The 27991-nt window shown below is 45.5% G+C and overlaps 1 protein-coding gene across 2 annotated transcripts; it reads right to left on the bottom strand.

Annotated features, from left to right (window-relative positions):
• Nucleotides 1-42: 42 nt before the first annotated feature.
• Nucleotides 43-27942, bottom strand: Pmf1 (polyamine modulated factor 1). Of its 2 annotated transcripts, none has more exons than XM_048454638.3 (5): nt 27744-27942; nt 5620-5725; nt 4742-4842; nt 2380-2514; nt 43-445 (listed from the first exon to the last, which is right to left on the bottom strand). In XM_048454638.3, the coding sequence occupies exons 1-5, from the start codon at nt 27893-27895 to the stop codon at nt 406-408; spliced, it is 534 nt and encodes a 177-aa protein (XP_048310595.2). In that variant the 5' UTR covers nt 27896-27942; the 3' UTR covers nt 43-405. The 2 variants fall into 2 exon arrangements, with proteins under 2 accessions (XP_048310595.2, XP_048310585.2); XM_048454628.3 differs by having other exon boundaries at nt 2380-2575; nt 27744-27939.
• Between the last annotated feature and the right edge of the window lie 49 nt (nt 27943-27991).

Here is a 27991-nt window from a genome sequence, read left to right as displayed (position 1 = left end):
GGTCCTGACCCCAGGCGCCTGGCAAAGACACATCCTCACAGATTACAGTGTGACAGAGGAAGTTTATTTACAGATGTGGGGAGAACATGGCAAGGGCCCTTAGGCTGTTCAGCAAGGCAGCAATCAGTTCAGACTGAAAACACTAGCCCTAGTCCAGTCCAGGGAGGGCTGGAGAACCAGAAGGAGGGCATGGGGCCAAGGCTAGCTACGACTCCAGGAGACAAAGCCTGGTGCCTGATGCCCAGTGAGGGAGTGCCAGTCTTCCAGGCAGAAGATGGCGGCAGGAATCTGAAGGTAGTGTGTGGGTGACCCCACTAGAAGCTAAGCAGTAGGGTAGGGAACGGACTCCATAGGACCATGACTGCCCTCTGCTCTGGGGCCCAGTGGCTCCTCACTCAGGTGCCCTCAGCACTGACAGCAGTTCCCTCTGCTCTCTGTGAAGAGCCTGAAACCAAAGAAAAGAACAGATGTGTGGGGTATGAGAAAAATAGACCCCATGTGCCAGGCCCCTTTCCAGCCCAGGTCCCCTAGAAAAATGTGGATGGGTCTGTGGCTCATGTCACTGGTTTTGGCAAGATGTACCAGGACTCAGACAAGTGGGAAGTCCCTACCAGTCAGTAAGTATTTATGGCCATCTGGATGCCCTAGCCACCTCTGCAGGACCTCTCAAGAGCAGAATCCATATTCAACAAGGACTCTCGGGGCTGGAGAGATGGCTCAGAGGTTAAGAGCACTGATTGCTCTTCCAGGGGTCCTGAGTTCAATTCCCAGCAATCACATGGTGGCTCACAACCATCTGTAATGAAGTCTGGTGTCCTCTTCTGGCCCGCAGGCGTACACACAGATAGAACACTGTATACATAATAAATAAGTAAAATTAAAAAAAAAAGGACTCCCAAGTAGCTCCAGTTCCTTCGCCTTCACTCTAGTGATAAAAGTTGAACCCAGGGCCTGCTGGATAATGCGCAGTCACTGAGCAGTGAGGCAGTGAAAGAGGCTTTGAAGCTCCCGCACAGGATCGGCACTCAACATCTGACCCAGCTGCCGCACTTTAGACAAGCCCAGGATGGGAGCTGGGTTGGCGCTGAAGAAGAGCTGACAGGTTCAGGAACCATGATTTGGACAACTTGTTATCCAGGGAGATGGGAGCACTAGGGAGTCTCCTGGGGATGGAGAGGCTGAGGATCCACCATGGTGGCTCAAAGTACCTAAGGACCAAGCACTGGGATACTGGAGGGGATGGGGACAGGCCTTCTGGTGTAGGGGGTTCTTCTGTCTTTCTGTTGCTTTCATTGGTTAATAAAGAAACTGCTTTGGGCCCGTCGATAGGTCAGAACTTAGGTAGGCAGGGAAGACAGAACTGAATGCTGGGAGAAAGAAGGGCGGAGTCGGAGAGATGCCAGAGGTAGACTTCGCTGAAAGGCCACAAACTCATGGTGATACACAGATTAATAGAAATGGATTAACTTAATATGTAAGAATTAACCAATAAGAAACTAGAGCTAATGGGCCAAGCAGTGATTTAATTAATACAGTTTCTATGTGGTTATTTTGGAGCTAAGCTAACTGGGTGGCTGGGACGAAGAAGCGGCCCTCCTATAATAGCCTTCCACCTGCTGCTACCTGTCTGAGACTAGGGCAGGCTGCAAAAGAGAACCAGAAGAAACCTGGGAGCCATGAGCTTCGGCAGCTGGACAATCTGCCTTAGAAAGTGGCTGTGCGCTGTATTAGGCACAGTGGGCATCTATGTGGCAGATGGAGAGGACCACTCGGGCCCTCCTTAAAACCGTACCTGGAGCCACCAAGACGCGATCTCACTACTCCAGTCACACCTGCCACACACCCAGCTCCATGAGCTCAAAAGTCCTTTGGGACCAATTTCAGAAGCTGGCTTTTCTCCCAGGGATGCACACTTGCTGGTACATGTTCCCAAGCACCAGAGGCTCTGGAGTCTTTTTAAATTTATTTTTTCATTGTGCACAGAGTCCAGAAGAGGATGACAGATCCTTGGAAGTGGAGGTGTGAGCCACCATGTGAGTGCTAGAACTCACACCCATGTCGTTAGCCTCTGGGGTCCTTCTGGCACACGCTCTTTAAGGACACTGGCCGTGCCTACAGCAGCAGTAGCTGCGCCCCTGGCCTCGGAGGGTGGACTCCACATGGACAGAGAGGCCCAGGCTCTTGCCCTCTCTGCTTACATTCACTCAGCAGCAGCTGGGACTGGACCTCAGCACAAGAACTGAGGGGTCAGCCTCGCATGTCCCAGCAAGGATGCTGCATGACTGTACTGCTCCCATGGGATCCCTTAGGCTGGGAGAGAAGAAGCCACCAAGCCAGGGGCCCTGAGACAAGAGGAAATAGGCAGAGCCAAGCACTTGCCTGCCACGTCTGCTGGAGGGCCTGGATCTGCTGCTGTAGTCCCTCCAGCTGCCTGCGCCCGGCCAGGACAGCTTCAGCCAGGTCCTGGTTCTTGGCCTTCTGCTTCTGCACTCGGCGGCACAGGGCATCCCGTTGCTGCAGGAAGTAGGGTGCCATAACACTGCACAGGTCTTTCTCTGGGATTCCACTGGGTCGCCTGCGGGAGAAGGGTACATGGTTCCCAGGGGACAGGGAGGCAGGTTTCTATTTTTAAACCCAGCCTGTAACTTCAAGTCCTCGGCTAGGCTAAGATTCTTCTGGGATCCCTTTTACCTCCCAAACCTACTCCTGATGGAAACTCTGGCTTTCGCCCCTCAACCTCCCCGTCTACAGGCACACCTCTAGGCTTCCCCGTCTACAGGCACACCTCTAGGCCTCCTCACTCACGTACAGCTTGCTCCTCCACACACTCACCCATCTCCAGCACCCTAGAACTCACAGTGGCTCCCCAGACCTTGCCTCTGTCCTTATGACCATGTGTCCTGGCTGGTACATTACCCCAACAGAGTATGAGTTAGGGAGATTGGGATGAAGGCAGGGTGACCTTTCTCACCCTGGGTAGCTTCTCAAAGACGGCCCAGCCTCTCAGAGGCCCTGTGAGAGCGACCATATACAGATGAGTAAGGAGATGTTTTAGGGAGCAGGGTCACTCAAAGAGCAAACACTACTGTAGGCTCTCCTAAAAGCGGTCTTCTGACCCTACACATGGCCTGCGCATACACCCCCAAAGAATACATAAATGTAATTTTAAAATGTGAGAGGTGTTCCCAGCAGAGAGAACACTGTGCCTGGAGCAGTTGTGCTGGCTTCCTGGGGGCTCTCTGGGCTGAGAGAACCAGAAGCCACCAAGTTGGACGGTGGGCCGCCCCTCTGATAGCCCATCACAGGAAGAAGGGCCACAGACACTCTAGTCCCAGGCCAGGTCAGAGGCTGATCCCCAGCCTCCCTTCCCCACTTGCTTGTCCATCCTGAGCCATGCCAGAATCATTAATTTTTATTTTGTTTTTTTGGTTTTTGTTTTGTTTTTCAAGACAGGGTTTCTCTGTAGCTTGGTTCCTGTCCTGGAACTAGTTCTTGTAGACCAGGCGGCCTCAAACTCACAGAAATCTGCCTGTCTTTGCCTTCTGAGTGCTGGGATTAAAGGCGTGCACCACTACCGCCTGGCAGAATCATTAATTTTTTAAAAGAACAAGTACAAAAAAAGATATCCAGGCTGCACCTGGTGGTCCATAGTAATCTAGAGTACCTCAGAGGCTAAGGCAGGAGGGCCAAGGTTCATGGCCTGCAGGCCAGTCAAGGTGGTGCACACTTTGATCCCAGGCAGATCTTTATTATTTAAAGTCTACACAATAAATTCTAGGCTAGCCAGGGCTATATAGGTCATGTCTCAAAACAAAGAAATCAACAAACACTTTACAGGCTCTGGCTGGAGAAAAGGGTCAGAGGTCAAGAGTGCTCAGAGGACCTGGAGCTTCAGCACCTACACGGGGGCTCCAGATCTGCTGCCCTCTTCTGACAGCCAGGCCATGAGAGCAATGCAGAGATAAGCGCAGGCAAACATCACCTACAGAAGACAGATCAGTCTGAACAACAGCGGCAAGATCATAGCCAACCTCAACTGGGAAGCTCAAGGCCAGCTGAAGGAACTGTAAAATAATTTTACACGTATGGTGTTTTGCCTGCATATATGCATGTGTACCACATGAGTGCTGGTGGAGCCAGATGAGGACACTGGATCTCCTAGAACTGGCATTAAGGATGCTTATGAGCACCCAAACCCTGGTCCTTTTGAATAGCAGCATATTCTTTATCACTGAAGCTTTCCCACGGCCCTACATTCAGTCCCAATACTATAGAATAATAACAAAGGTATATGCCAACTGTAGCCGAGAGCTGTAAGGGCAGGAAGTGGAAGGTTCCTGGAGCCCAGGCCACTCCTCACCCCAGTCAGCACTTCTGTCTCCAGCACACGGCAGACAGACAGCCATGCTGTCCAACGCAATGCCAGCTGCAGAGGGCGACTTGCTCATTCCTGAATCTCTGGTCTCTGCAATCACACTGAACATGCTTCCTAAGTGTTGCATTAACAAATTAATCAATGCCACGCGCCTGCCCACCTAAAATGTCTATGGAGACAAATCTCACTACCTGGCGTCCTCCCTGAGCCAATTCTACTTACTCCTATAAGATTCCAGGGGTCCCAGAAAGGCCTCAAACGGTTCTGTTTCAGAGGCCAGGAGTCTAGGAAGTCAGGTATGGGCGAGAATTGTCTTTTTCCGGACACTGAGGCACCCTGCTGAAGTACCTTCTACCCCCTTCTTACCAGGCCGGCTCTCCATTGGCTTTGCCTTCTTCAACAATCTTATCCAAGGAGTTCAGGACAGCTTCTAGGTTCCCTTCCTCTTTTATCTCTGAGATTTCCTCCTGAGCAGAAGGGAGGACAGAGCTGTGGTGACGTCATACATGCTCTCAGCGGAAACATGCTGAGCTGCTAACAGCTCTTAGGAAGATCCTGGCTAATGTTTATCATTCCCCTGAATAGTCCAATTTCTCTACAATGTATGGCCTTTAGAATTAACACAAGAAAATTCCAGGGCTACACAGAGCGAACTCTAGAGACAGCCACTCTCCTGTCTCTACCACAGGTACCTGTTGTTTAAAAGACCATCCTGGAGCAACAGCACAGATTGGATGGCTTTCTAGAAATATTTTTTTAAAAGATTTATTTATTTATTATGTATACAACATTCCTTCCATGTATGCTTGCATGCCAGAAGAGGGCACCAGATCTCATTATAGATGGCTGTGAGTCACCATGTGGTTGCTGGAAATTGAACTCAGGACCTCTGGAAGAACAGTCAGTGCTCTTAACCTCTGAGCCACCTCTCCAGCCCGGCTTTCTAGAAATATTATAATTTTTTTTTCTTTTTTGAGAAGGTTCTTGTTAGGTATATTTCTTAAGACGAGTCTCTCTGCTGATGCAAATAATTCCAATCAGACCAAATTAGACCAAATAAAAGATGCCCATGTTTACTGCAGCGCTCCTGGTGGTCTCCAGGTTCCGCATGGTCTCCCTGCTCTCTTCCCCTGGCAGACTACTTATAAACACACAGTCATATTACGGGACAAGCTGAGCAGACAGGGACAGCAAACAGGGTGAAAACTAAGCAAAAAGGTCCTTCTGGCCACTGTGCCACTCACCCGGATGGACGTCTGTAACTGAGTCACAAACTTGTCATAGACCCACTGCATCACCTTGGGGTCCAACTGCTGGAAGGGCTTGTAACAGCTGGTGAATCTCTCGTAGCTGTCAGGAAGGAGACAAGAAAACTTGGGGTAATCAGCCTCCAGCCAGTCACCTCTATGTTTATTAAAAGACTTCAGTTTTGTCATTGAGACCTCGGTAATAGCTACGGGTGCAGATCTGTCCTCAAGTAACAGGTACGCTGCTTCTACTCCAAACTAGGACTCAAGCAGCATTTATAACATGCAGTTCAGTTGATAGAGTGCTTGCCTAACATGCATGAAGCCATCTCCCAGTACAGCATAAAACCAGGAACACACTTGTAATCCCAGCACTTGGGAGGTGGAGTTCAGAAGGTCAACTTCAGCTACACAGTAAAACCACAACCAGTCTAAGTTACATGAGATCCTGCTGAAATAAAAAACACAGTAAAAATAAAAGCAGGTCATTGTGGTGGTTTGGTGTCTCAGTGTTCTATTTCTGTGAAGACACCACGACTAACAGAAGTCTTATAAAAGAAAGTATTTAAATTGGGACTCATGGTTCCAGAGAGTAGCAGAGTTCATAACCATGATGGTGGGAAGCAGACAGCAGAAAGAATGAAAGACATGGGATCTGGTGTGGGCAATGGTAGCCTATAACCCTAGCTGGCTAATGGTCTCAGGTTCCTGCAGCAGGGAGGGCTGTGTGTGAGGTGTAGAGGCATTTCATCCTTAGAGCGATTTGGGCAGCATAGATGCTGCTGCCCTACTCAACCAAAGGGGAAACCAAGGTTGTCGAGACCACTCAGCCAACGATCTGTGCAGGCAGGACTTGAACCCAGGCAGTACGTCCTCAAGAGCCAACATGCTTTTCCAGTGCAGAGTGGTTGGCCTCCTGTGCTCACTTGGTCAAGGCCAAGAACCTGCTCTATTATGAGGAGAAAGGAAACACAGACAGACGAGCCATGGGAAGCTCGAGTAGAAGGGCTCTGCCACCCAAGCAGACCTGAGGCCCGCAGTGGGAGAGTCAGCAAGGAGTGGAGCAGGTCTGCAGCCAGGCAGCTGGGGTTGCCTGGTTTGTGTAGACTCCATACTGCCTTACCACTAACACTGTTGTGGAGCATCCAGGTTCCAGCACCCCTTTCCACAGGGTATTACAGTGTTTATAAGACAGTATAACTTTATGTTTGGCCACCAGATGGCCTTGGGCGTTTCCTAAAACATCACTTTCCTTCCCTGAGTGTAATTTTCAAGAAATCCACAAGGCATTTAAGCCATTCCCACACTGGCACTGGCTGATGAAATCACCCAACATCAACCTGTGGCAGCGCACACACAAACACGCACCATCCCCCATTCCAGTATCTTCCTGTGCTGTCAGGGCTGGTCTGACTACCTTCCTGCCTAGTTCGGCTACTTGGGTCCTGCAGAAAACCGTCCCTTAGGAAATGTGCATGTTTCCGGGGTCCTTCACATTTTAGGATTCTCAATACCAGAAATCTCAGAAGAGTTCTCAAGTGACCCTTGTGGGCAGTCTGCTTCACCCCTCCCTGGGTTCTGTCCACTACTGGAGCTGAGGAGAGATGTGCCCAATTTGACCCGGATGCCTGAGTGGGCAGTGGAAAGGAACAGGATCTCTGATGTGTAAGCCACAATTATCCCATGTCAATTCCAGCCCACTCGGGCAGCATCATGTGTCCCTCCACACTCCGCTTCATAGCCACAGACAGAGTGGCTAGTGAGACTAGGAGCAAAACAAGATGCCTGGAATTCTGCTGTGGGCTGTGGGTTGGAAGGGTTCCCAGCATCTGTCCTTTGAATTGTCCTTTTGATATCTGAGCACAGTCACCCAGGTATACTAAGACAAAATGCTTACCCTTAGATGGTGGGAGTCATATTGCTCATTGCCAGGTTCAAGTGAACATCTGTGTTTGCCACCATTTCTCCTCCCCTATTGACAGCTGTAGGAGGGTTATATCCATTGCCTAGTGGGCTACAATTTACAGTAAATACCCAGAGAATAAAGACATCTTGAAGGAAAATGGTCTGAGAGAGAGAGAGAGATAGAAAAACAAAGGGAAGACTGTGGATATAGCTAAGTAGTATAGTGTGCTTAACATGCTTGAGGCCTTGGCTTCAAAGCCCTGCACTGGGGGAGTACTGGTGTGGGACAATTGTATTCTGCCAATTGTATTTTAAATAAACACTGATTGGTCAGTAGCCAGGCAGGAAGTACAGGCGGGACAACCAGACAGGAAGTAGAGGCAAGTCAATGAGAACAGGAGAATTCTGGGAAGAAGGAAGCTCTTTTGGCAGTTGTGACCCCACCACAGAAGAAGCAAGATGTGACTACCTCACTGAAAAAGGTACCGAGCCATGTGGCTAACATAGACAAGAATAATGGGCTAATATAAGTTATAAGAGTTAATAAGAAGCCTGAGCTAACGGGCCAATCAGTTTATAGTTAATGTAGACCTTTGTGAGATTTCTTTGGGACTTAACAACTGCAGGAACCGGGCAGGACAGAAAACTCAATGAACAGAGTACAATAGGGAAGGAAGGCAAGAGTTATCCACCTAAGCCAAGAAGCCATGGAAATATACTGAGTACTCTTTGAGTGAGCATGTATGTGTGTGCATATGTGCACATGCATGTGCATGTGTGATGTAGAGTGTTTTATACCACTGTCCTTTTTCCCCCTTCTTTGAGAGTGTATTATTTTTGTTTTATATGTATGGGTGTTTTGCTTGCACATATGTCTTATGCACCACGTATGTGCCTGTTGCATAAAGAGATCAGAAGAGGCAATGAATCCCCTGGAACTGGAGTTATTTTACAAATGGCTGTGAAATGCCACATCAGTGCTAGAAACCAGACTATGTAGCCCGCTCTGGTCTCAAACTTCTGGGCTCTAGTGATTCTCTGGTTCGTCCTGAAGAGTTGGCCCAACATGACTGCCACTTCAGTTGGGAGAGTAATTGCCTGGCATGCACACAGTCCTGGGTGTACACCAACTGTGGTGGGACCAGCATATAATCCTAGCCACCAGGAACTAGAAGCTAGAGGATCAGGAGTTCAAGCTTATTCTTGGCTACATAAAGAGTTTTAGGCCAATCTGGGATAAAGGTCACCCTTGGGGGGGGGCATAAAATAAGGCATGATTGTATATACATATAAAAAAGTTACTGGTAGTACACACTTTTTTTTAAAGGATTTATTTATTATGTATACAACATTCTGCCTCCCACACACCAGAAGAGGGCACCAGATCTCATTACAGATGGTTGTGAGCCATCATGTGGTTGCTGGGAATTGAACTCATGACCTCTGGAAGAGCAGTCAGCGCTCTTAACCACTGAGCCATCTCTCCAGCCCCCTGTAGTGCACACTTTTGATCCCAGCAATCAGAAGGCAGAAACACTGGGATCTCTGCAAACTTGAAGCCAGCCTGATCTTAATGAGTTCCAGGACAGTCCAGGACTGTATAGAGAGACCCTGTCTTAAAACAAAACAAAGCAAAATAGTAAGAAAATTAAAAACCTCATTTCTAGGGCTGTTGGTAAGGTGCTTGCCTAGCACACAAAGCCCCGTGTCCGGTCTCCTGCACTACACAAAGAAAGCCTGATGGCACAAGTCTGCAACCCTAGAACTCAGGAAGCAAAGGCCTCGGCTGTATGATAACCCAATTACTAGTTTGATATGGTGGTGCATACCTATAACCTCATCACATAATAGGCAGAAGTAGGAGGATCATGAGTTCAAGGCCAGCCAGGGATACAAAACTTCAAAGTCTCCGGTCTCAAAACACCAACAAAGAAACCCATAAACTAAGTTTTAAAACTAAGTTGAGCTTCCTAGCGTTACCAGAAAGCTGGAGGTGAGGCCCGAGGCCTAGGCTTCCAAAGCTGTTAAACAGAGGCCCTTAATATATAATAGTTCTGAAATCCAGTGTCATCACTTCTTTTTTTTTTTCTTTTAAAATTTCTAGATAAAGGTAGCTCTGCATGGCTGAGGCAGAAGGATCCACTGAGCCCAGGAGTCTGAGGGCAGTCTCAGCAACACAATCAAAACCTCTCCTTCCTTTTGCTTTTGGCAGTGCTGGGAGTTAGTGAATGCTAAGCAAGTGTTCTTCCCTCAGGCTTAATCTCCAGCCCCTGAAACCTTGCTCTAATTTAAGAGAAGCATCTTTAATACATACTTGGGTCCCAGCACTCAAAAGGGGAAGCCAGGTGGTAGCATACACCTTCACACCTTTAATCCTAGCACTCAAAAGGCAAAGGCAGGAGGATTTCTCAGTTTGAGGTCAGCCTGATCTACAGAGCTAGTTCTAGAACAGCCAAGGCTAAGCAAAGAAATATGGCCTTGAAAAACAAACAAACAATGAAACAAAACAAAAAACAGAGAGAGAGAATTTTGATGTTGAGTGTGGTGGTGTACGCCTTTGATCCCAGCCCTTAGGAGGCAGAGGCAGGCTGATTTATTGTATTTGAGGCCAGCCTGATCTACAGAGCAAGTTAAGACAGCAAGGACTATACAGAGAAACCCTGTCTCGAAAAACCTAAGGAAGAAAAGATAAAGACAAAAAAAAACAAAACAAAAAAACAAACAAACAGACAAACAAAAAAGAGCTTCAGTTATATAGTGAGTTTGAAGTCAGCCTACAGTATACAGTAATATGCTGTTTTTATTTTTTAAAAAAAAACTTTATTTAACCTTATTTCATGTACATTGGTATAATGATGTCAGATTCTCTGGAACTGGAGTTACAGACAGCTGCAAGCTGTCATGCGGGTGCTGGGAATTGAACCCCTGTCCTCTGGAAGAGCAGTCAGCACTCTTAACCACTGAGCCATCTCACCAGCCCTAATATGCTGTTTTTAAAAAAAATCAAAACAATGGCCAAGGGCTAGAGATATAGCTCAGAAGTTAAGAGCACTGGCTGTTCTTCTAGAGGTCCTGGGTTCAATTCTCAGCAACCACATGGTGGATCACAACCATCTATAATGAGATCCAGTACCCTCTTCTGGTGTGCAGGCATATGTGCAGGCACAATACTATACACATAACAAATAAATAAATAAATCAGAATTTGAAAGAAAAAAAAAAACAAGTAGGGGCTGGAGAGATGGATCAGCGGTTAAAAGCACTGACTGCTCTTCCAGAGGTCCTGAGTTCAATTCCCAGCAACCACTTGGCAGCTCACAACCATCCGTAATGAGATCTGGTGCTGTCTGGTGCCCTCTTCAGGCCTGTAGGCATACATACAGGCAGAACACTGTATACATAAAAAAGTAAATCTTTAAAAAAAAAAAGTAGGGGCTAGAGATATGGCTCAGTGGTTAAGAGCACTGGCTGTTCTTCCAGAGGACCTGGGTTCAATTCCCAGTTCCCAGCACCAACATGACAGCTCACAACTATCTGTAACTCTCATACACATACATGCATGCAGGCAAACACCAATGCACACAAATAAATAAGGAATGAGTGAGTGAGTAAAAGGCTGGCTGAAGTGTGTATGTCAGGGCTATACAGTGAGACTCTAGCTCAAATACACAACACAAATACATGGAAACTCCTGAGGTGAATAGAGTAGTCTACTTGAACCCAGCATTTTCTCTCAATCTGCATGCATTATGTGAATTCACTGAAGCAACATTTCACTTCCGGCACTGGACACCCATAGGGACTGGGATGTAACTCAGTGGTGGAGCATGAGGTCCTGGGCTCAATGTCCAGGACAGAAAATGGAAACAACTGACTCACTGTGAAGGAGCCAGGTCTACTTTACAAAATTTAACTGCAGAGGCTGGGGAGATGGCTCAGCCAGCAACATGTCTGCCATGCACACAAAAGAATATGTTTGATATCCAGCACCCATGTAAAAAGCCAGGGCTCCTGAGCTCAGTGTTGTGGCTGATGCTTGTAATCCCAGCAGAAGCAGAGGCAGAAGGATTGTTTACAATTCAAGGTCAGTCTGAGTTCCAAGCTATCCTGGGTGATAACCACGTAATAGAAAAAAAAGGGGGGAGGGCAGAAACCTGGACTTGCTAGCGTACACTCATGGTAGAGACTGGAGAAAGCTAGTCATTTGTCAACCTGGTTTTCTGTTTTGAGACAAGGTCTCTTTATACAACCTTCGCTGTTCTAAAATTCTCTATGTAGATGCCCAAATATGTTTTGTACACACAGTGAAATGTAAAAAGAGGCCCAGACAAGAAATACATAACATTCTTGGGCAAGTGTACACAGTGCCAAGGGAGCCAAGAGGGTCAGAAGCTGTGCGGTGGTACACACTTGCAGCCTTCTATCAGGATGCAGAAGGAGCCAGAGTGAGTTCTAGGTCAGCATGGGCCAAGTGAGATGTCTCAAAAAAACAAAAACAAAAAAAAAGGCACAAAAACAACAGGTTTGCACAGCAGGCTTCCCAATTCAACAGTTCCACAGTTTGTTCACCAGATGGCAGTAGCGACTGGCGCAAAAGAAGCAGGAATCTGAAAACAGATGAAGCTAGGTTACAAAAGTCTGTCCAAAACCACTTGCAGTTACAGCTACCCTCTCATCCTTTAGAAGGGATTTTCCAGATGGGGATGTAGAGCAGTTGCCTAGAGTGTACCAAGCCATGAATTCAACCTTCAGAACTGAATAAAACCAGGCATGGTGGCACACCTTGTAGACTGTAATAATCCCAGCATCTGATAGGTGGAAGATCAGAAGTTCAAGGTCAGCCTGAACTACACAAGATCCAGTCTCAAATACAAACAGCTTACAGAGCTCCAACAGCACCACCACAGCGGGCCAGCCTTGCTGACACAGATCCAGCTGTGGGGAGAGGCTCAGTCAGTACAGCACTTGCCATGCACACAAGAGGACCAGAGCGTGGTATCCAGCACCCATGAAAAATCCCAGAGATCAGGAGGTAGAAATGGGTAGATTCTTGGGGACTGATGGCCTGCCAGCCTAGACTAATGGTCAAGCCCCAGGCTAGTGAGCAACTATGCTTCAATAAAATAGAGGAATGGGGGGACTGGAGAGATGGCTCAGAGGTTAAGAGCACTGACTGCTTTTCCAGAGGTCCTGAGTTCAATTCCCAGCAACCACATGGTGGCGCACACCCTGCAGGCATGCATGCAGACAGAACACTGTATACATAATAAATAAATAAATCTTTAAAAAAATAAAATAAAATAGAGGAATGGGTAAAGGTAATTGCTGCCAAGACCGATGGATGACCTGAGTTTGATCCCTGGGATTCACATGGCAGAAAGAGAGGCCTGACTCCTGAAAGTTACCCTCCGACCTACACATACACACACGTACACACACCACACCACACACAGGTATAGACCAGCCTTCGGGAAATAAGTCTGGGATATTGAGCATTACGGAGGTGGGTGGTAGACTGGGAGGGGCTCCATGAACACAAGACTCAGGGAGTGTGACTCAGGCAGTGCATCATGTACTGCATTTGTACACATGTGTACAAAGATGCAGTAATCATGGAAACATTCAGAGGACTACTGGCACCTGACCCTGTTCCAAGCATTCTGTATGAAGTAACTTACCAAAATCTTACAAGAACTTTGTAAGAACCATTACCATCACCTCCATTGCTCAGATGAGCAAGAACTAGCAAACAGAAGCTTGTCCAAAGTCACTCAGTTGGAACAAGACCCAGCCAGCTAGAAGGTACACTCCAAACTTCAAGGCAGAGAGAGGGCCTGAAACACAGCCTCTGAACTGACTCAGAGCACAGAAACTATAAAGGGCCAACGGGACTGAAGCATGGACCAAGATAGGCCCACACCTACGCTTGACAATACTTGCCTGGATCAAAGGGGCAGATTTAGGAGGCGCGACGGAGACAACATACCTGAAGATGGCAGAGACAGTGAAGACAGGAAAGAGGGAGGCCTGCAGACATACGAAGGAGCGGGAAGGAACAAAGTCCGTGAGTTGGCAGGCCTAGATGACTAAGGAGGACAGGGCTTGGATCCCCTCCTGCAAGTGGAGGGCAGCCAGCTGACTGTCGGGTGGACACTGGGGTGCAGCATCCTATACTGAAAACTCTTTTATCTGGCAAATAAGCTTGGGTGCAAGGGCCACATGACAGCTTCACACCGACCAGCAAGCGAACTGTAGATTTGGGGAAGAAAAAAGCATCCCATTCCTTAATGGTTATTCCTGAGTGTCCCATCCCCTGTTGTGTGGCAGGACCTACTAGCCAACATGAAAGCCCAAATCAATTTTACTGGGAAGGGGGTGACAATCTCCTGTTTGCCTTATGTCTGGACCTAGCGGAAGACACTTACTTTCAGAAATGTCTCCTTAATGCTCAAACTCCAACATTCTATTCCTGGAATATGGCAGAGACCAATCACCCAGGGCAAGCAATTCAGCAGCCTCCAGTTGCCTTAAAGGCAAGTGCCCTACAGGTCCAGATAAGGACCATGACTCCAGAAGCCAAACTGGGCATCACCAAATATATAAACCAACTCCTGGAGCACGGAATTCTAGTGCCTTGCCAGTCAAAAAGCTGGGGACCAGTGATTACCGGCCAGTACAGAACCTCAGTGAAGTTAACAAGTCGATATTCACTTAACTGTTCCCAACCGCTACAGCCTCTGAAGCTCCCTCTCCTGAGAGCTCCAAGTTACTTAGTTCTAGACCTTAAAGGTGTGCCTTCTTCAGCCTAACCCTGGAGGCCAGTGCCAGGCCATCTTCGCTTTGAATGGCATGAATCAGACCAAGGCTTCAGCGGGCAGCTCACCTGGACCTGCCTACCCCAAGAATTTAAGAACTCCCCCCAACACCTTTGATGAAGCCCTCCATCGAGACTTAAGGAATTACAGGACCTCACACCCTGAGGTAAGCCTCCTTCAATATGTGGATGACCTCTTGACTGCTTCCAAGAACCAGGACTCTTTTTTTGTTTTTGTTTGCTTTTTGAGACAGGGTTTCTCAGGGTAGCCCTGGCTGTCCTGACCAGGCTGGCCTCAAACTCAGAGAGATCCGCCTGCCTCTGCCTCCCGAGTTCAGGGATTTAAAGGCATGTGCCACCATCGCCCAGCTAGGATCAGGACTCTTGTTGCCAGGCAACCAGGGACGTACCTGTAAGCAGTGCAACTGGGATGAAAAGGATTCTCGCAGTTGGGAGCCAAGGAAAACCACAAAGTCACTGTAAGCAGCCTACAGCCCTGCTTCTGGGAGAGGTCTCCCCAGCAAAGTTGTTAAAAGTTCTGCTCGGGTCTCCCAAAGTCTAACAATTTTGCTCCTTTCCCCAGCGAAAGTGTTGTAATTCTGCTCTGCTCTTCTCTAAATTTGACCCAGCAAAAAGCTGTTACTTCTCTGCTCCACCCCTCACTCAAGAGACTTACTGAGAGGGTGGTTTCAGGGGAGCAGCAGCCTCTGCCAGGGAGGAAAAGGCAGCAGCAGACTGAACAAGCACAGGGCTTACATAAGGCTTCTTAGGGGCGGAGTTTTTCCAGGGTCGAGATTTTCAGGGTGGAAATTGGTCAGATTTCAATTCCTGAGTTTGGACAAGCTCAGAGATTGGCTAGATTTCATGTTCAGGGATTGGTTGGTTTGGTCAGGGGCCGAGTGTGTTTCTTTGGCTCTGGTTTCAGGGACTGGACTTTCTTTGGTATTTCTTTTACTGGCTCTTGTTTCAGGAACAGGGTGTGCTTATTTGGCTGGCCCTTTTACCCTACATTTGGCCTTAGAACAGATGGGATATAAGAAGTCAGCTAAAAAGGCTCAGATCTGCATCTCAGAAGTCACAGGCCTGGGATACATTCTAAAAGATGGTAAGAGATGGCTATCACATGTCCAGAAACATACTATCCTGGGTATTCCAACCCCTGAGACCTGAAGGCAGGTTCGAGAATTTCTAGACTCATGGATTCTGTCAACTTTGGATCCCGGGATTCGCTGAAATGTCTGAGACCACATGAGACCTACATGAGACCACTCTTGTAACTGAAGAGTCCTTCCTCTGGACTGAGACCCAAGAAGGGACCTTTAGAGCCCTAAAAGAAGCTCTGCTAGGCCAGAGTCAGAGACCGCTGAGAGTCTAGACATGAGTCTAGGACCTCCCGGGAACCAGGCCTGAGCCAGGCCCTCTGCCAGTCTGGGTGTGAGTAAAACTAGGACCTCCGAGGGAATAGGCAGGAACCAGACATCTCGGCGGGGCCAGGTATAAGGCTTGAGTCTGGGTCCTCAGAGACAGTAGGTCTGAGCCAGGACCTCTGTAGGTCCAGGCATTGGTCTGTGACATCAAAGGGAATAGGCAGGAGCCTGGAACCACTAGAGCAGAAGCCAGGAGCAAATCCAGTCCCGGAAGCCAATCCAGTCCTGGGACACTGGCGGACCAGGATTGAGCTAGCAACCAGATCCAGAGTCAGAGATCTCCACCAGAACAGGTTCAACTCCAAGCCAGGGACTTCTGCAGGAGGGGATCCAGACCAGGATTTACGAAAACAGGGCAAAGCCAGCAACCTAAGCCAAGTAGACCTGAGACAGCAAACTGTAAGTGAGCAAAGCAAGGCACAGGAGCACTGAGCTATCTCCAGGAATGGGAGTAAACAACGGGGTAACTAGAACTGTGACACTGACTGTACCATGGGGAACAACCATCTGAGCTTTGGATTCACTGGCACCTAGAAGATTATTCAATAGAACCTCAGACAGCCCCAACCACACCTATTAGAGGAAAAGATGAGTAGAAAAGGTAAGATCACACGCTATACCACAAAGAGAAACACAACACCAGTAAAACCTAAAGACCCTACAACAGCAAGACCTGAACAACCAAAAAATGGATGAACCAGAAGAAAATGACCTAAAAAATAACTTCAAGAGAATGTTTGAAATTCTTAAAGATGAAATGAGAAATTCCCTTAAAGAAATTGAGGAAAAGACCAAGAAAAAGTTGGAAGATATCAGCAAATCACTTAAAGAAAACCAAGGAAAAGAAATCAAACATATGAAAGAAACTATTTCAAGACCTGAAAACTGAAATAGAGGCAATAAAGAAAACACAAACTGAGGGAATTATAAAAACAGAAATCATGAGAAAATGATCAGGAACCACAAACACAAGCAGGAACAGCAGAATACAAGAGATGGAAGAGGAATCTCAAGCACTGAAGATACAATAGAGGAAATAGACTCATCAGTTAAAGAAAACATTAAATCTAACAAAAGCTTAACCCAAAATATCCAGGAAATATGGGACACCATTAAAAGGCCAAATCTTAGAATAATAGGTATAGAAGAAGAAGTTCAACTTAAAGGCACGGAAAATTTATTTAACAAAATCATAAGAAAACTTTCCTTACCTAAAGAAAGATATGCCTATGAAGATACAAGAAGCTTACAGAACACCAAATATACTGGATCCAAAAAAAAAAAAAAATAGTCCTCTTGCCACATAGTAATAAAAACACTAAATACACAGAGTAAAGAACGAATATTAAGAGCTACAAAGGAAAAAGGCCAAGTAACATATAAAGGTAGACCTATCAGAATTACACTGACTTCTCATTGGAGACGATGAAAGCCAGAAGGTCATGGTCAAGCGTTATGTAGTCATTAAGAGACCATGAATGCCAGCCCAGACTACTATTCCCAGCAAAACTGTCAACCAGCATAGAAGGACAAACAAGATATTCCATGACAAATCTAAATTTCACCACTATCTAGCCACAAACCCAGCCCTACACAAAATACTAGAAGGAAAACTCCAACCCAAGGAAGATGGCTACACCAAACAAACAAAACCCACAAACAATTGATGATCTCATAACAGCAAATCCCAAAGAAGAAAAAAATGCACAAATTAACATCACCAACGATGAAAACTAAATTAACAGGAAATAGCAATCACTGGTCATTAATATTCCTTAATGTAAATGGACTCAACTCACCTATAAAAGACACAGGCTAACAGATTGGATACAAAAACAGAATCCATCCTTCTTTTGCATACAAGAAATACATCTCGGGCTGCAGAGCTGGCTCAGAGGTTAAGAGCACTGGCTGTTCTTCCAGAGGTCCTGAGTTCAATTCTCAGCAACCACACTGTGCCTCCCACGTACCTATAATGAGATCTGGAGCCCTCTTCTGGCATACAGGCCTACATGCAGGCAGAACACTGTATACATAATAAATAAACAAATCTTTAAAAAAAATAGGAATACATCTCAACCTCAAAGACAGACATTGTCTCAGAGTAAAGGGTTGGAAAAAAATATACCAACCAAATGGATCTAAGAAACAAGAGGGTGTAGCTATCCTAATATCTAACAAAATAGACTTCAAGCTAAAATCAGTCAAAAGAGACAAAGGCCATTTCATATTAGTCACAGGAAAAGTCTATCAAGAGGAATTTTCAATACTGAACATCTATGCCCCAAATACAAGGGCACCCTCATATGTGAAAAAAACACTTCTAAAGCTTAAATCATACATTAAACCCCACACACCAATAGTGGGAGACTTCAACAGTCCCTTCTCAACACTAGACAGGTCAATCAGACAAAAAATGAACAGAGAAATAAGAGAACAGATGTTATGACTCAAATGAACTTAACAGACATCTATAGAATATTCCATCCAAACAGGAAAGAATATACCTTTTTCTCAGTACCTCATGGAACCTTTTCAAAAATTGACCACATACTTGGTAACAAAACAAACCTCAACAGAAACAAAAAAATTGGAATAACCCAATGTACCTTATCAGATCACCATGATATAAAACTAGAAGTCAACAACAATACTAATTCCAGAAAACCCACAAACACATGGAAATTAAACAATGCTAGGCTGGGTGGTGATGACGCACACCTTTAATCCCAGCACTCGGGAGGCAGAGGCAGGGGGATCTCTATGAGTTCGAGGCCAGCCTGGTCTACAAGAGCTAGTTCCAGGACAGGCTCCAAAGCTACAGAGAAACCCTGTCTCAAAGAACCCCCCCCCCAAAAAAACAAACAAACAAAGAAACAATGCTCACCTGAATCACCAATGGGTCAAGGAAGAAATAAAGGGAGAAATTAAAGACTTCCTAAAATTCAATGAAAGTGACCACACAACATACCCAAATTTATGGGACACAATGAAAGCAGTGTTAAGAGGAAAGTTCATAGCACTAAACGCCTACATAAAGAAGCTGGAAAAATCCCACACTAGTGAATTAACAGAACATTTGAAAACTTTAGAACAAAAAGAAGCAAATTCACCTAAGAGAACTAGAGGTAGGAAATAATCAAAGTGAGAGTTGAAATCAGCAAAACAGAAACAAATAAAACAATACAAAGAATCAATGAAACAAAGAACTGCTTCTTTGAGAAAAATCAACAAAATAGAAAAACCTTTATCCAAATGAACTAAAAGGCAGAGAGAGAAAATATCTAAATTAACAAAATCAGAAATGAAAAGGGGGACATAACAACAGACACGGAAGAAATACAGAGGATCATCAGGTCATATTTCAAAAACCTGTACTCCACAAAATTGGAAAACTTAAAGGAAATGAACAACTTTCTGGATAAATATTTACCAAAATTAAATCAAGACCAGATAAGCAAATTAAACAGATCTATAACTACTGAAGAAAGAGAAACAGTCATCAAAAGTTTCCCAACCAAAAAAAGCCCAGGATCAGATGGTTTCAGCTCAGAATTCTACAAGACTTTCAAAGAAGAACTAATATCAATACTCCTCAAATTATTCCACAGAATAGAAACAGAAGGAACATTGCCAAATTCTTTTTATGAGGCTACATTTACCCTTATACCCAAACCACAGAAAGACATTACTAAGAAAGAGAATTACAGACCAATATCACTCATGAACATTGATGCAAAATGACTCAATAAAATACTGGCAAATTGAATCCCAGAACACATCAAAACCATCATCCACCATGATCAAGTCGGCTTCATCCCACAGATGCAAGGATGGTTCAACATATGAAAATCTGTCAATGTAATCCACCATATAAACAAGCTGAAAAATAAAAACCACATGATCATCTCATGAGATGCCAAAAAAGCTTTTGACAAAATAAAACATCACTCCATGATAAAGGTCTTGGAGAGAGCAGGGATACAAGGAACATACCTAAACATAATAAAGGCAATATACAGCAAGCCAACAGCCAACATCAAACTAAATGGAGAGAAACTCACAGCGATTCCACTGAAATCAGAAACAAGACAAGGCTGTCCTCTCTCTCCATATCTATTCAATATAGTACTTGAGGTCCTAGCTAGAGCAATAAGATACCAAGGGGAGATCAAGAGGATACAAATTGGAAAAGAAGTCAAACATCAACAGTTTGCTGATGATATGATAATTTACATAAGTGATCCCAAAAATCCTACCAAGGAACTTCTACAACTCATAAACACTTTCAGCAATGTAGCAGGATACAAGATTAACTCAAAAAAGTCAGTAGCCCTCCTGTACACAGAAGCTAAAAGGGCTGGGGAAGAAACCAGAGAATCAACACCCTTCACAATAGCCACAAATAGCATAAAATATTTTGGAGTAACTCTAACCAAATGAGTGGAAGACTTGTATGACAAGAACTTTAAATCTTTGAAGAAAGAAACTGAAGAAGACAATCAGAGAGTGGAAAGATCTCCCATGATCCTGGGTAGGAAGAATTAACATAGTAAAAATGGCAATCTTACCAAAAGCAATCTACAGATTCATCACAATCCCAGCAAAATTCTTCAAAGACCTCGAAAGAATGGTACTCAAATTCATATAAAAAACCAAAAAATCCAGGATAGCCAAAATAATCCTGTACAATAAAAGAACTTCTGGAGGCATCACAATCCCTGGCTTCAAACTCTACTACAGAGTTTACAGTACTGAAAACAGCCTGGTTTTGGCATAAGAACAGACAAGAGGACCAATGGAACCAAACAGAAGACCCGGATATCAATCCACACATCTTTTTTTTTTTTTAATTTAATTTTTTTTTCAAAGGTTTTTTTTTTTTTTTTTTTGATTTTTGAGACAGGGTTTCTCTGTAGTTTTTGGTGCCTGTCCTGGAACTAGCTCTTGTAGACCAGGCTGGCCTCAAACTCACAGAGATCCGCCTGCCTTTGCCTCCCAAGTGCTGGGATTAAAGGCGTGCGCCACCACCGCCCGGCCCAATCCACACATCTTTGAACACCTGATATTTGACGAAGAAGCAAAAAATATCAAATGGAAAAAAGAAAGCATATTTAACAAGTGGTGCTGGCATAACTGGAGATCAACATGTAGAAGAATGAAAATAGACCCATATCTATCACCATGCACAAAACTCAAGTCCAAATGGATCAAAGACCTCAACATAAAGCCAGCCACACTGAACCTTATAGAAGAGAAAGTGAGAAGTACACTTGAATGCATTGGCACAGGACCCCAGCAGCACAGACACTGAGAGAAACAATTAATAAATGGGACCTCCTAAAACTGAAAAGCTTCTGTAAAGCAAAGGACACAGTCAACAAGACAAAATGACAGCACACAGAATGGGAAAAGATCTTCACTAACCCCACATCAGACAGAGGCCTGATCTCCAAAATATACAAAAAATCAAGAAATTGGATACCAAAAGAACACATAATCCAATAAAAAAAAAATGGGGGTACAGACCTAAACAGAGAAGTCTCAACAGAGGAATCTAAAATGGCTGAAAGGCACTTAAGGAAATGTTCAACATCCTTTGTCATCAGAAAAATACAAATCAGAGTCCCGGCCGGGGACGTCCGCCATCTTTGTAGTCCGTTTGAAAAAGTCTGAAAACTCGGGGAAAACATGGATTTTTCTCACAGAACACGAAGTGTTTTCGCTCCGCGCGTCCACCCGCGTGTCCCCCTAGTCCCGCGGGAGTGCGATCCGAGGCCAGGACCCCGTCCGGCGTGTCTGGCGGACGTGGGATCCCGGCCGCCAGCGCCGCGGGAGCCCCGAAAATCTACGTGGAGAGCGTGGGGACCCCAGAGAGACTCCAGAGACTGAAGGGTGTGAGTGGCAGAGACTCGTGATTTTTCAACTGACTCGTGTAATAAAGTTGCCTTGCTCTCAAAAAAAAAAAGAAAAGAAAAAAGAAAAAAAGAAAAGAAAAGAAAAATACAAATCAAAACAACTCAGAGATTCCATCTTACCCTGAAAGAATGGCCAAGATCAAAAACATTGATGACAACTTATGCTGGAGAGGTTGTGGGGAAAAGGGAACACTTCTGCATTGCTGGTGGGAATGCAAGCCGGTACAACCCCTTTGGATGTCAGTGTGGCAATTTCTCAGAAAATTAGAAAATAACCTTCCTCAAGACCCAGTAATACCACTTTTGGGTATATATCCAATGGACGTTCAATTGTGCCACAAGGACATGTGCTCAACTATGTTCATAGCAGCTTTGTTTGTCATAGCCAGAACCTGGAAACAACCTAAATGCCCCTCAACTGAAGAATGGATAAGGAAAATGTGGAACTTTTACACAATGGAGTACTACACTGTAGAAAAAAATAATGACATCTTGAAAAAGTCAAAGGAATCAAGATATGGATTCATCACTCTCATCTTCAGCCTGTTCCTGACAGTTGAACAGATAACCCTGCCAACAAATAGGAAGTCTTCTACACCCAACGGACTCCTTAAAACCAAAACTAAAAAGGATCTTGCCCTCACTCTGATTTGCTTCTGGCTCTCTTTTCTATTCGCAAAATTAACCCCCAACCCCCCTTCCAACCACAGAACATTTGCCAGTTGGGTTCTTTTTGATACTGGGGATGGACATATCATCTCCAACCTTACATCCCATGCATCCTGGGTATTTATTTCCCCATGTTCTCAATAGAGCTCTGTGATCTTGCCCAGATGGCCTGGTCTGCATGGAAACACTGGTCTGCATGGACCCTGTCTTATGACTGCTCTGCAGGTTATGGGTGTCATAGATAACACCTAAAGGCCTGCCTAAAGGCTACCAAATTCTATGTTTGTTCTGGATCAGCCACCTGCAACTGTGGAGGACCAGGACAATTCTATTGCACTGCCTGGGGATGTGAAACTAGTGCTTCTTGGGATAATAACCAATACACGCAAGACACAGAGGGGACTCCCACAGTCAGCCCCCTTAATAATGTCATACTAAGGCTTTCTCTCAGCCCCAAGGACCAATTAATCAAGCTTTTGCTCTCCTATCGGCTACATACAATTACCTAAATAATTTTCAGTCAAACTGGATCCAGAGATGTTGGTTATGTCTACACCCCTCTCCTCCTTACTACAAGGGCATAGCAGTCATGTCTTCATACAATGGAACTTCTTCCCAAACGACCTGCCCACGGGGAACCCACTCCAAGCTATATTAGGATCAGTCCACAGGACTAGCCTTTGTATCCTGCCATCTAACATGTCCATCCTGGGGGCTTATCTGGCCCTCTGCAACTCTACTGCTTTATTACCAGTATGCCCACCACCTGTTACCACCTGAAGGCACCTGGTAGGCATGCTCCACAGGACTTACCCCATGTTCACACACCCAGATACCACAACAAAACAAGGATTTTGCGTCCTTGTTCAAATTTCCCAGAGTTCTTTATTATTTGGCTGAGACAATGACAACCCACCTAGTCACCTTTCCCTACTCAACAGTGGCGCTCCACAGCACCCCTGACTCCCACTTTGGTGGCTCTGGGGACAGCTGGGGCGGCCAGAAGAGTCACTACTGTCCTTGTGTTACAGCATGAAAAATCACAGAACTTTAGGTGCCCTGACTGATCAAGAGCTGGCTGAGTTGGAAAAATCTATTTCTCATTTAGATCATCCCTTAGTTCTTTAGCAGAAACAGTGTTACAGAACCGCTGGAGATTAGACCTCCTCTTACAACAGGGAGGACTATGCCTGGTCCTAGGAGAACAATGTAGCTTTTGAGCTAATCACTCAGGGGTGATAAAAGAATCTCCTCCTCTGTCCCTGGTGCACAAAAGGTTACAGGATAGGAAAAAAAAAATGGAGGAACAATTCGAACTGGTATGAAACCTAGTTCTTGCAGTCCCCATGGGCTACCACCTTAATAACCACATTGGCAGGATCCCTATTAATCCTATTGTTAGCTCTAATTTCTGGGCCTTGCATAGCTAATACACTTCTCTGTATTATAAAAGAATGCGTGGAGCAATTAAACCAATGGTCCTTCACAGCCAATATACACCCCCGCCTACAAATGATACAAAGCCCATTAAGTTCAAAGATTTGACTTATGTTTCAACTCAAGGGGTGAATGAAGAGACCAGGACCAGTTGTTTTTTCCAGGGCCAGTTTGCTAAGACCTCTGTATCATATTATCCCACCATCCTATGTTGACTCATGTCTGGGTTCAACCAGACCCTCAGGAGATACGTCCAGTCTGATAGACAATCAGGGTCCTACCCAGCCATAAGCAGGAGCTGTTCTTGCTATTTTCAGTCAAACAGACCCGACACTGCAACCACAGTTGCAGACCAGATGTCATGAGTCAAACATAAAACGATTCCTGTACCAGTAAGGGTCTATACCCAATCACTTCAAAGTACTCTTAACCACAATTGCAATTCTCCTAAGCAGGCTTAAAAGGGGCTGCCTCTGGGGGTCAATGCCATTTTGGGTGGACCCCAGCATGCTGACTTATCTTTCTGCAACTGCATATGGGGTGTCTTTTGGTCATCTGGGCCATCTAAGAACCCCACACAAACCACCCAGACCCGTTAGAACAACAGTGTGTGACAACTTCTGTCATAGATAAAAGTATTTTGCCCTTGAAATTGAAGACTTTCAATAGCTTGGTAGAGTTGGGAGGAGGGGAGCCGGGAACCCAAATAGCTGCACCCATCCTATAAATCTGGAGCCCAAGACTCAGAAGGCTGAAGCCACAGGAGGATTCTAAGTTTGAGTCAGCTTGGGTTATATAGCAAGACTGTCTCAAAAAGAGACAGTATTTGTAAATGACTACCGGAATTCTCTAGTCATGTTCCAACCCACTCTCCTGAGCAGTTCAATTAATAAACTATTCTTTCAAAAAGTAAGTAACTTTTTGAAAGAATATTGAGCCCTTTCTATATTGAGACCAACCGAAGTGTCTATTTAACCAAGGAGAATGTTCTAAGTGAGAAACATCAGGGGAAAAAGTGTCAGGTCTGAGGACTTGCATTTGCTTGGCACTCCTGGTGCAGGCCTGAGGTTAAAGATGTAGGCAAAGCAGGGAGTGAGGCAGCCCCAAACCAATCACACATATTGAGCAGGAGGACATGATGAAACCATGTGTACTGGAGGCCAGAAGACGGTGTGGAGTCTGATGTTGCATCCAATAACTGACAGTGGTGGCAAGGCTGGAAATAAGATTAGAAATGCAGGAATAGCCAGTGTGAACTCCCAAGCAGGCCTGAAAGGTGGTTAGACAGCAGAACCCTGAACCATGCAAAGGACTCAAGAAAAGAAGAGGGTAATCCACACAGAGCTGGACTGCTGTACAGGACACCAAATGGAGATTTCTAGTAGTAAGTTGCTAGAGATGGAGGTCTGGCATTCAGGAGATAAACTGGGGCTCATTTATACCAGAACCATTTCTTGAGTATCAGTGTGCGCTAGTCACTGCTCTGAGCATCAGTTTATCTCCAGAATAAACACTGTGAGCCGGACCATACCTCTGAGAGTCTTACACTGTCTGTGAGGAAGGTGGACTATCATAGTTTGAACAGCAAGTGACCCCCAAGGGCCATGTATTCAAAGCCTGGTCTTCAGGCTTTGCTACTCGAAGGTAGTGGAACCTCTATGGGGTAAGCCCAGTAGAAGGAAGTTAGCTCACTGGGACTGGATGGCTGAAAAGGATATTGGGACTATGGCCCCTTCTTTCTTGTCGAGCTGCTTCCCAGTTTGATATAAGCCAAAGCAATTGTGGACTGAAACCCCTAAAGTGTGAGTGAGAACAAAACCTTCTTTCTCAGGGACCTCTGGCTTTTATTACAGAGACAGAAAGCTAACACAACCACAGGACATGTGAAATAACAGGATGCTTAGTCTTGGGTTTCTGACCTTTGTTGAGGGACTTTCTGACACACATTGTTAAACATCATCTTCATGTTCTTTTGTTTTTTCAGATTTATTTATTTATTATGAATACAGTGTTCTGTCTGCATGTGCACCTGCACGCCAGAAGAGGGCACCAGATCTCATTATAGATGGTTGTGAGCCACCATGTGGTTGTTGAGAACATAACTCAGGACCCCTAGAAGAGTAACCAGTGTTCTTAACCTCTGAGCCATCTCTCCAGCCCCCAAACATCATCTTCTTTAGAGACTGAAAAGTTTTTGAACTCTGCCAGCTCCTTAAAATCCAGCTGCTGAGGCACAGTAGTATCTGTGAGTCCAGGAATCTTCTATTGTTATAGTAGCCGAGATTGAAAACACTCAGAGTAGCATCCACAATACATCTGCACACAAACTTGTACTTCCCTCTCCAGCTCTCCTTGGTCTATAACAAAAATGTCCCTGATTCAACAACAGGTGCACCCTCTGTGGGGTCAAAGACATCTTGCTTCATGGGGAAACCTTTTTGTCATTCCCAACACCAACTGGGACCACACAAGCCTTCCACTCTTCACTCCTGCCTCCAGTCTACAAATGCTGGGGTTACAAGTGTGTACGACCATGCTCAGCCCATGTCTACTCCACAAGAGCTGGGACCTTGTTGGTCTCTGGTCAATAATTACTTGTACTATAAATAACTTAATGATCTATAGCCAAATAGTAGGTTTTTAAGGAGAAGATCAGAGTTTGGAAAACTAAACAAGAAAGGGACATTGGCTGGAAAACATGGTGAGTGTGTAATGCACATAAAATATTTACAAATTGTTTTATCAAACTGCCGTTGAGGCTGGGAAGACAGCCCAGTCATTAAGAACACTGGTCGCTCTTACAGAGAACCCAGGTTTGCTTCCCAGAACCAATACAGAGGCTTACAATCAATAATAATTTCAGTACCAGGAGACCTGAGGCTTCCAAGAGCCCCAGGAACACATGTGTATACAAACATACAAGCAAACCACTCATACCTATGAAAAATAAATCTTTTTTAAAAAATTGTAACGCAAAACCAGGCTCTAGTTGAGAATGTCGGCCTGCCTTCACTCTGACCTACAGGCAAGGACATCTCTACTATAAAGATCTGATTAACTTTATTTTTCAAAAATCTACTTCTTTCCCATTTTTCCAATTCCAGCTCCATAGCACTTCCTCAGAGCAGATCCCTCTTACCGCATCACCCACTCACTAACTCATCTGCTCATTACGTTGTCAAGCCCTGTGATTATCTTGTTACAGACTAGCCATCAATAGTAACTTGACTGCTTTATCATACCCAAACACAGAGGAAGCACAAAGGTATCTGTTAGGCGGTAAGAGGCAGACCACAAGGTCCATGCAGAAGAAAGCTCTGCAAGCAGGTGTGAAGCGGGCCTTCCACCTCAGGGACAGAGGGCTATCGGAGTCCAAGAGAAGCTGGGACAGTTTATTGAGACCCTGCCTCAGCTGTGCTGATGCTGTAAGTCTGAAGTTGGTGTCAGATCCCCTGGAGCTAGGGTTACAGGCAATTAATTACAAGGCGCCTGATCCGAACGCTAGGAACTGAACTTAGGTAGGTTAAGCACTCTTAACCACTGAGCCATTTCATTTCATTTGAAGTATCATTAAGTGAAAGTCGACAGCCAAAAGTTTCTCCTTATGACCATCCGTTTAGTCCTCGCATCCTCCCGTGCCTTCCACTCCGGCCAGCAGTGCCCTGTGCACACGGGCGCCTCGGTGCGCCAGGCGGGCGTAACCAGGAAACGCACTCGAGCAGCCCTGTGGCGATCGCCTTGCGGGAGGGTGGAGAACTGGATCTAACTGCAAGTCGGCGATTTCCTTCTCATCCTTTGCAGGTGAAGCCTAAGGAGAATCCAAGTCCTAGGCTTTTGCAGAGACGCCAGATTCAACCACACTAGGATACCCCACGTGACTGAGCCAGCCAGATCTCGCGGGATTTACGATCCCGAGGACAAACCCTCCCGCCACCATTGGTCTCAACCTACCTCCTGGCGGCGACTAGTTTCTGGAGAAAAGTATCCACTATAGTGTCAAGGAGTTCCACCCTGGAGATGGTCGTGTCAACTGGCACAGATTCTGGAGATGAGCCTTCAGGCCCCTTTTCCACAGCCTCATTACTATGGTTCACGTCAGCCATGTTGAAACTGAACCGCCAAAATGAAAGGGCCCCGCAGCCCCTCCCACCAGGACCTCTGATTGGAGAAAAAAATGCCCGTCATCGAACCGGATGGGG

Source organism: Myodes glareolus, chromosome 17, assembly GCF_982192425.1.
Source record: "Myodes glareolus chromosome 17, mMyoGla1.1, whole genome shotgun sequence".
Classification (NCBI taxonomy): Eukaryota; Metazoa; Chordata; class Mammalia; order Rodentia; family Cricetidae; genus Myodes; species Myodes glareolus.
This window is presented reverse-complemented; position numbering and strand designations above follow the sequence as displayed.